This window comes from Vespa mandarinia, chromosome 6 (assembly GCF_050613455.1).
Source record: "Vespa mandarinia isolate Hongniang chromosome 6, ASM5061345v1, whole genome shotgun sequence".
In the NCBI taxonomy this organism is placed as follows: domain Eukaryota; kingdom Metazoa; phylum Arthropoda; class Insecta; order Hymenoptera; family Vespidae; genus Vespa; species Vespa mandarinia.
The window spans coordinates 9,116,271-9,125,711 of record NC_140815.1 but is presented as its reverse complement, the minus strand read 5'-3'; the positions used below and the strand labels follow the sequence as shown (position 1 = coordinate 9,125,711).

Sequence of the window (9,441 nt, the reverse complement as noted above, 5' to 3'; positions counted from 1 at the left end):
GAGTTTAATTTCATCTCTCAATAAGGGAAAGTAATATAATTCGGCAAGATTATATTTTTTTATTTCATCGTATTTTCACGTTTATTACTTTCAATGTATACGTAGTAGAGTGCTCGGACGAAAAATTCTCTCGAATTACACATCGAGTATAGCGCGAGCGGACGATTTAATCGACGATTAATTTGGAATGGAAACGAGGAAAACTGGTCCAAGCGGAAATTGAAAAAAATGAATGGCATCGGTTGGTATCTAACAACGTCTGCCAAGTTGTAAAGCCGATTCCTCCCTTTGTTCGCGAACCAGTCACGCAGAAAGAAACGTCGATATTTTACGTATGCGTATATATTGTATATAAGAAAATGTGGAATACCGTCTCTCCGTCTAGGATAAATAGCCTTTTAGACGATCTTAAAATGATCGATAGGTAAAGTTAATGAAATTCTAGGTAGGAAAGGGGTTGGCGCGAGAAACTGTTAATGTATTACAAGTCCGTTCGAATTGTAAAGGGAACCTAGAAGAAGAAGAAGAGGAAGAAGGAGGAAAAAAAGAAACGTTATCTTTCCGGTGGGGAGCAGAACGGGGAACAGAACGGACAGCACAACAGAGACGTTGACAATTTCAAGAGAAAACTTCCCCGAAAGCGTAGCTATCTCAGCTCGTTACTTCACGTTTCCGGTGCGAAGGCGGTGCGACGCGGCAAGTTTAAGAAAGCTCGCGCCTCCCGTCTTGTACTCAACTTCCGCGATATAATTTTCTCTTGCTTTAACAGAACCCGGACCGTGCTTCACGAGTTTTGTCAGATAAAATAGCCGAGATAACCGACTGGGAACGCGTACAAGACAATTCTTGGCAGTAGCCAAGTGCCCATTCCCTTTTCCTATCCTATTTCTTCCCTTTACTTTTTGACTATTTATTTAACGCATTTAACGCGTTATTCTATGTGTCCCGTTGAATATAAGGAAAGAGATAATTCTCTTAAATAGAAGCACGTATATACATATATATATATATATATATATATATATATATATATATATATATATTTATATACATATAAGGGGCACTGAGAAACGTGCATCGTGATCGGCATTGTTAAAGCTAATTAACGAATACCTTACGATCAAACAAGGGCCGAGTTTCTCGCGGGAAAGCAAGAAAATTATGCCTTCGACGTAGCTGAAAGTAGTAAGGAGGGGTCTAAGTGGAACCGAGCAAACGAACGAACTTAAGAGAAAGAAATACGAGAATTCTCGCTCTCGATTCTTCTCGTAGATGCTAGATAACTTTTCTCGACTACGCTCCTATCTTCTTTTACGCTGATCCCGACGACGAATGGGGTCGAAGCCGAAGTTTTTCGAGTTCGAACAGGCAACTTGCTACCGAGCCCCGTAACCGTGGATTCCCTTTAGGTCTTCGCGAGAATTCAAAGTAACCGGACCTTTTTCATTCTGCGTTTTAATTAAACCCAGACGATACCAGGGAGCCCCTTGTTCTATTCGTTCAATGACCATTTCACTTCGTAACATGACATTCCCTTTTTTCTCTCAACGTTTAAAAAGAATTTCTTTCGAATTCGACATTTTAAATCGTTAACGCTTTAAACGAGACTCGTATTATTTCAAATTCCTTGAAAAAAAAATTCTACAATCGTTTTAATTCGCCGATATAAAAGCTAATGATGAAAATTCTAATCCATCTCGAGGAGCTTCGTCGAGTTAAAGATACGTAGAAGAAGAAAAAAAATATACACGTATAGGTATATAAAAATACTCTTTTCGTTTTCCGTTTTTTCTCTTTCCTATCTACCTATCTATCCGTCTATCTCTCTGTCTTTTCAACCTCGGTCGTTTTCTTTCTTCTTTTGGCCCTTCTCCTTAACCCGGAACGTCGAGAAGTGGCGGCTCGCTAAGTCCAGATGGAAGAAAAATATTATTCGCTTGAATCCTTTTATCGGAAGATCTATTTTTCAGAGTTAATATCCTTCGGTCGGAGGGTTGTGGGTGGGCTCCGAGACGTGAAAGATCGTGAAAAGTGTGAGAAAAGTGAGCGGGGTAGGAGATAGGGGTGGAATCGATGTGAGAGAAAGACATTGCCAAGAGTGCGGAAGAAACGTAATGTCTATCTCTTAGACGTAACCTTCTGTGTCTGTATCTCTCTCTTCCTCTCTCTCTCTCTCTCTCTCTCTCTCTCTCTCTCTCTCTCTGTGTATGTGTATAGACGTGAACTCGAACGTGCTCAAAGATTATAAGCAATTACGAGGATAAGTCGCTGAGTTTTCGTTTCATTGCTCCTAAGAACGATTAAACGATCAATCATGAACGTTTAAACAAACCTTCGTTTTTTATAAAGCGTATAAGAGAACGCGTTCGTATTTAACCTATTGTTATCCCTCGTGAAAGCTATTTTACAAATCAATAGTTAACTTCAATAGCGTTATCGATTGCGTAATGTTCTTTTAAAGAAATACACGTTGAAGAGTAAAAGTCTTTAATTCGTTCGAATAATTAAACAATCGGAGTGATTCTTTGCGAAAAATTTCATCGAAAGACGTGAATTAAATTAGTAAAACGATAAGAACGATGAGAGAGAGAGAGAGGCGGGGGGGGGGGGTCGGGGGAAGGAAAGTATCGAGAGTGAGAAAGACGAGTAGAGGAGAAGAGAGAAGAGGAAAAGGTAAGGACTTTCAGATATTAAACTTTGGATGGTGTTATTCAACGCCTCTTTACTCGTCGGGGCAACGGCGAGCCTTGATACTTTTTCCCCTTGGTTTTATCCTGGCGCGTTTAAAAGTCAACGAAAAGGAAACGAAAGGGGAAAGATGAAAAAAGATAGTAAAAGTGAGGAAAGTCCTTTTTTGCTGGTAGACATGAATATGTACCGACAACATCGGCCTTTGTCGCAAAGTCCATTGCCTACTTTCCTCTAATTTCTTGCTTTTGCGGTTTTTTTTTTTTTTTTTTTTTATATATATATATATATATATATTATTTTTTTCCTTTTATTCTTTTATTTGTTTCCTTTCTTTTTCCCTCTTCTCTTTTTGTTCTTTTCGTCTGACGATTACTTTCTTCTGTCCCTTGGGAAGAAGGGACGAGGTTTCTGCTTCGAGGTATAACGAAAATCGGAATCCACCGTGTTACTTAAACCTGTACGTCTCTGGCGAGAAAAATAATAATAAAGGAAGGAAAAGAGAAAAAACAAGTTCGCTGATTCATCTCGTTTCATGAATTAAGAATTTGACGATCTCTGCCCTATCTCGCTAGCCTCTTCGACAAAAGTGAAAGAAAATTGATCAGAGAAAACAGCGGCTGTTTTGTCTCGGCTACGAGCTGTCGCAGTGCCAATGCCGAAAGCTTCCACGAGAAATCCGATAAAGTCCGACCAGTGACAATTCCCATGACCGTCTCTTGAATTTTCCATGTCAATGTTCTGCATTCTGCAACCCCCGGCCAGCCCTGAACTTGCCTCGTGAAAATAGTCATACGATGGATACGAGATATTTTTTATTCTTTCTATTCCTCTCCCTCTGCTTTTTTTTTTCATTTTTATATCTCTCTCTCTCTCTCCCTCTCTTTTTTTATCGTCAGTCATGGAATTTTCAGCATACACGGAGACCAACGATTTCCGGAAGAGCGCTCTCTAATAACGAGATTTCCTTTTGCTGAAACCAATAACACCGCGTCCTCTGACCTGTAATTAAAGTTTAATTAGAAATGCGGGTATATCGTCCCGCGCGTTCTACACAAACGATTCCAAAAGCGGCGTTCCTACTCATCCAGGAAACCTACTCCTAGTAGCACCCTTTTAGCGGTCTTCTGAGCGCCATCAAGATCCGATTTTCGTCTTCGTTTAATAGTCGCCTAAACGTGCAAATCTGTTCATATTACGTGGTACATGATCGTTAAAGCCTCGAGAGTACTTAACGCGTGGTATAAACTATAGTTTCTCCAAGTTGTTCCACTAAGGACTTGAAACTGTGACGAAGAGGACGAGAGAGAGAGAGAGAGAGAGAGAAAGTGGGTGAGCTGGGCTGAGGAGAGTAGGGAGAGAGTGAGAACGAGCGCGGTAAAATCTTATCATCGATATCCTTCGGGATTTCAAGTGCCAGGTAAACAGACTCGTATTTGAGATTTCCCATGCGGGGTTGACAGAGAGAGAGAAAGAGAGAGAAAGAGAAAGACGAAACGATAGCGAAAGAGAGCGAGAACGGATAAGAGTTGACGACAAGGAGGAGAGAATATGTGTATATACGTTTGTACGAGAAAGAGAGAAAGCAGAAATGCTTGAGTGAATCGTATTCGTAGCCGGCTGAAAACGAATAAAACCAAACGAATGTCCCTCAAGAGTTCTTCGTTGGTAGAACTTTTGTTCGTAATGTTCAAAGTCCGAATCAAGCTCGAAATTACATCCACCGCGTTTCTTGTTACTACTACTACTACTACTACTTCTTCTTCTTCTTCTTCTTCTTCTTCTTCCTCATCTCTCGTTCGATTCATTTGCTACAGATTAGCTGTCGACGTTATCCGCATACGATCCGAAGGATAACGAAATAATTTTGGCAATGTTTTCTTTGAAAATGTTCGTTTAAAGCGATGGTGGTTGTACGGGAAGTTAACGAATGAAACGAAACGTGTATACAACTGTGACTAATCTACCAACAGGTTATCGAACATACGCTCGCAAAATATCCGATTTGTTTCGAATGACGATACCATTGATTAAAAGCTCGACGCGTTCTCTCTCTGTCTCGCTCTCCCGCGTTAATTTTCGCCGGAACTCGACTTGTATTTTTTAACAAGCAATATGGGAACCGTAATTCTGAAAAATTGCAGTCCATTTCCAGTCACGCATACCGCTGATTGAAAATAGATTGTTAACGAGTTTAATCGGTAAGCGAATTGTTGAATGTCGCTGCCACTAACTATCGAGTCACTTTTGTTTCATTTTTATTATTGATCATTGTTTTTATCGTAAAAAAAATCACTATTGTACGTTCGAGCGTGCAAACTATCTACACTTTTTTCCGTTCTTTTGTCTTTTTTTTTTCCCCTTCGTATCAGCATTCCGACGGTTCGTTTTGTCCAAATTAATGGGGTTAATCGGACAAAGTAAAGATTGGTTCGCATGTTTACCGAGTGCATTGAAAATAACGTCGCGATTTATCCGAGTAAAGTCTTTTTAAGGCTAACCCATCGAACCGACGATAGTCTAACGGTATTAGGGAAAGTATTAACCTCGCAAATATGGTGTCCCAGAGAATCAAATACGCGATGGCGCATCTTTCGCGAAAGCAACACACTAGATTATTGGCACGTCCAAATTGGAGAAGACTTCGTAGAACGGACATGAACATAGTGGTAAGCTAAGGTTTGACGAATGTCATCGTTCTCGAAACGATTACGAGGATGCAAGAGCCTAAAATCGATCGGTCAAACAGGTAGATCCAAATGCAATTTCTCGCGCGGCACTAAAGAGTAAGGCTTCGAAGCGCATCAAGATCATGGCCCGGCCAAAATATGTAACTAAGAAATACGACGTTCAGTAAGCGCGAAGCCGTTTAACTCGTCGCTTTTAAAGCCGACCCGGCAGTCTCTTACCTACGGCACTATCTTATAAAATGTATTTTTCATACAGAAGAGACTATCCACCACCGTACCAACGAGTTCATCCAAAGACACTCGCGGCGAAGTGTACCAGTCGTATTCGGGTTCTGGCAGTGCCGAAAATGCGGTGGGTTCGTACTTGGAATTTAAAATGCCGTGGCCCGTGCTCGCGCCCGTTCTATCTCATTATTCTCGCGGAGAATCCTCCTGGCAACGGAGAACGGCCTCGGCGTAATGTATAAATATATACGCATATATATATATATATATATATATATATATGTGTGTGTGTATATGTATGTATGTACGTATATATATGCATGTGTGTGTGTGTATGTGTAAGCGAGCGAGCGAACGCGCGCGTAGAAGTAAACGCTCTTACACAGAAACGCGAAATAAAATCCAATCGCGCTAGGGATCTAAGAACCGTGCAAAATCTCCGGCTTCGTTTTCCCACGAGCCAAGCTGCACCAAAGCACTTTTCTAAAACTTATATAATCGAGATACGTAATCGAAGTACACGCGTCTAGATATCTATGTATTTATGCACACAATATATCCGAGATAGAAAATATAAAATTCGTATTTACGATATCACGTTGGATATTTCGGGAGAATTCAATCCATTAAACGATAAGTGCTGCTACGAGCGAAAACGTTCGTTTAATTTTCTTTTTTTTCTTTTTTTTTTTTTTTCTTTTTTTCTTTCCATGAGAAAGCTTTCGACGTTCGTTTACTTTCGGTGATTCCTTGAAGCGACTGATGTTCGAGAACGATCGAATTGAACGATCGCTTTCGAATGAACTCATCAACGAAACGAAATTTATTCGTTAGATCGAATAAGAATCTTTTAACGATCGAATGGACCCAGGGACAGTATTCCGTCGCTAGGGAGACGGTAGTAGTAAGAGCCTGCACAAGTTTCCACTTTGCTCTCGTTCGCCCGTGGAAAAAGACTCGGAGTGATCGGACACGTTCCGTAGAAAAGAAGAATCGCACCATCTTTCGATCTCGACGTCGATCTCGATTTCACGAGAGGTCGAACCTAATCGGATTGTCCTCCGAACACTTGCCACTCGCGAGAGAGTAGTCCCGTATAAAGTCGGATTTAGATTCCTGAGTAACCTTTTACTCGACATTCGTACGTACATATACGGCATACGTAAATGTACACTCGCACATTCAGTTTACTCTTTGCAACGGTGTAAAACGAGTTACCCTTTCTTTGGCTTTTACCTTCTCCGTTTTCCTTTTCTCTCCTTTTATCAAAAGGGTTGCGTCATTTCCTTTGAATCTACGGTTCTTTGGATCGCTTGCTTCCGTCAAAGATAAAGGATGGGACCGATGTGATAATGAATCGTTGCTCCTTCTTTCTCTCTCTTTCCCTCCCTCCCTTTGTCTCGAAAGATAGAATGAGAATTTGCTGTTTTGCGCGTTTCTACGTCGCTTTGATTTTCTCAACGACTGCCAATAGTTCCCGCGGCATCTTCCAAATTTGGATCCTCGCAACCTGAACGTACTCGCTAATGACGACCAAAATTGCATCAAATTTTAGAAAGGAGGCTCGTTGAACGACGAGCCTCTTTTGTTTCTTCGAATTTCTCATTTTGTCGATCGACAAAATGAGAAAGCACGCACAGACTCATTTTGAATATAAAATCTCTTTTTCAGCGTTGTAGAGCTTAGGATTCCTAAGCCTAGGAAGCCACCTCCGAGGGACCACGATTGGAAACGACATAGAGAGATCATAGAGAAATTGGCGAAACCAAAAGTCATTCACAAGCCGAGACACGTAATGAGCACTTTTAACGAAAGCAATTTTAATCGCGAACAGGCTGTATCGCGATAGATGACTAATGTTATCCGAAATTATGTCAACGTATTGCGATGCATCCTGGATAAACGTATCCGGCTAAATGAAATTTTGCTATCGAGATCAAGAGGAAAAGAAACGACGATAGAGACGTTCGACACGTAATTGTAGGTCCCGAAGAAGAGATGGCGACCGGTCAGGATGAGGCGAATAAAAAAATTGGCTTTACCGGTGAGCCGTGAGATTCCGTTTGCCAGAGATCCCTTTTCGGTAGCACAATCCGCTCTAAGGTACAGGATCACCGAGCGTATGAAGGAGCTCGCCTATCGAAAGACCGAATTGGAATTTATTACGCCACGGAAACTAGGCGTAATTTCGCGAGGAGCCTTGAAAGCAATCGGTATATCTATCATATGTATCATATAACTAAGTCCGTCCTATTCAAAGAATCTTCTTTAGCTTTCGTCGATTAGGTACAAGAATTTTACTGCGCTATGCCGGAGATAATCACTGTTTCGTTACATATTTTTTCTCTTTCTTTCTTTCTTTCTTTCTTTTTTTTTCGCCTTCTTTTTCTCCCCCTCCCCCCTTCTATTAGCGCGCAACCTCGACCGCGGCGAAGTCAAGAATTTTTTTCCTAACCAGTTTCCCGTACAAGCGTCGAAGGCCGCGTTTTCTCGGAACACGGCATGTGGGTCAGCCTTCATTTTCGCTCGGTTCATTCGAACTGAAAGATTGCTTTAAACACTTCTCGTCCGGAGGAAAAACGATTCCATTGACGCAAATACGCCCCGGTAAGCCGTCGGGCTCGTGCCATTTTTTCTGGGCACAAAGACCGAAACATTATCAAAGCGCTTACGGCTTGTAACTTAACGTATTTTCTGATACGAGATTCTGATCTTCGAGGTATTCGGTACGATAAAATTGAAATCGCATTAGAGGCTTTCGAAGAATAAAACGATAACATCGGCGGAATTCGTTTAATATCGCGATAACGTTTAGCCGTTTGATACTTCATATTTGGTCACGTCATATTACGAAATTCGATTTGAAATAGTTATTATATCGATCGTATATGGTCGATGACGATATTCGTCACGTACGGAAAACGAGAGATTATTTTACGAGAAAGGGAGAGGGAGAGAAACAGAGAGAGAGAGAGAGAGAGAGAGAGAGAGAGAGAGAGAGAGAGAGAGAGAGAGAGAGAGAGAGAGAGAGAACGAGACTGGTATTAAGAAGAGTAGCGTTCGCGTACGAAGCAATTTCACAGCTATTAGCTACCTTACACCATCTTCCTTACCCCAAATACAAGGTGAGCCTGATTAAACGTGTCTTATTCTATTGGCCAAGGAGGATGCCGTCGTTCTATTCGTCAAGCTATTCACAGTACAGCCGGCATTGAATTCATTTTCTTTCGAGTCATTTGTCGGGGATGCTTTAAAAGGGCGCATTAGTGCGACAGAATGCATGCTCCTTAATTTCGCAGCTTCCCCGAGGACGTTAATCCTGGCGAAGCCCGCGGTACGTCCCGCTGGAATGGAAACGGATCTCAGAGAGGACGCCTTCACCGTCTCTCCGGCCGCTTTGAAAGCGAGATGCTCGAGACGATTGAAAAAGCTCGCAAGGCCGAAGAATTACAAGCATAAGGGATATTGATTGCCTCTTATAGTGTATTACTATTTTTACTGTCCCGTCCTGTAACTGTCTCACCAGAGAAAATAGATCCTCTCTTTTTCTCTATTCGCTTTACGTATCAATTTAATGTCTCTGATGTTCGTTAGTCCGACACGCCGAAGAGGTTTAATAATAAATTCATCTAATTACGAGGAGAATCCGTAAATTAACTCGTAATTACTAAGACCTGTGTCTACCCGACTTCGTACGATTGGACCCTTTATCGTATACACATAGATTCTAATTAGTACACATCTCTTCTCTTAGAATACTTTTCGGATCTGGGCATAATACTTGGAGAACCATTACGAAAAAACGGTTTATATCGTGCGGATTATAAATTGCACTTTT

At 41.3% G+C, this 9,441-nt stretch overlaps 1 protein-coding gene across 1 annotated transcript; it reads left to right on the top strand.

Moving 5' to 3' along the window:
* The first annotated feature begins 5,203 nt into the window (after positions 1 to 5,203).
* Theg (Testicular haploid expressed gene) lies at positions 5,204 to 9,072 on the top strand. The gene is made up of 6 exons (XM_035883243.2): positions 5,204 to 5,357; positions 5,438 to 5,541; positions 5,638 to 5,730; positions 7,275 to 7,395; positions 7,588 to 7,816; positions 8,903 to 9,072. The coding sequence occupies exons 1-6, from the start codon at positions 5,244 to 5,246 to the stop codon at positions 9,070 to 9,072; spliced, it is 831 nt and encodes a 276-aa protein (XP_035739136.1). The 5' UTR covers positions 5,204 to 5,243.
* The last annotated feature ends 369 nt before the right edge of the window (positions 9,073 to 9,441 follow it).

What these genes read in the sequence shown, in the direction of transcription:
- Theg (XM_035883243.2), top strand. Translation starts at nt 5,244, where the DNA reads ATGGTGTCCCAGAGAATCAAATACGCGATGGCGCATCTTTCGCGAAAG. An exon ending in GAACGGACATGAACATAGTG is followed by an intron (nt 5,358 to 5,437) that starts GTAAGCTAAGGT and finishes TCGGTCAAACAG; the next exon opens with GTAGATCCAAATGCAATTTC. An exon ending in TCATTCACAAGCCGAGACAC is followed by an intron (nt 7,396 to 7,587) that starts GTAATGAGCACT and finishes ACGTAATTGTAG; the next exon opens with GTCCCGAAGAAGAGATGGCG.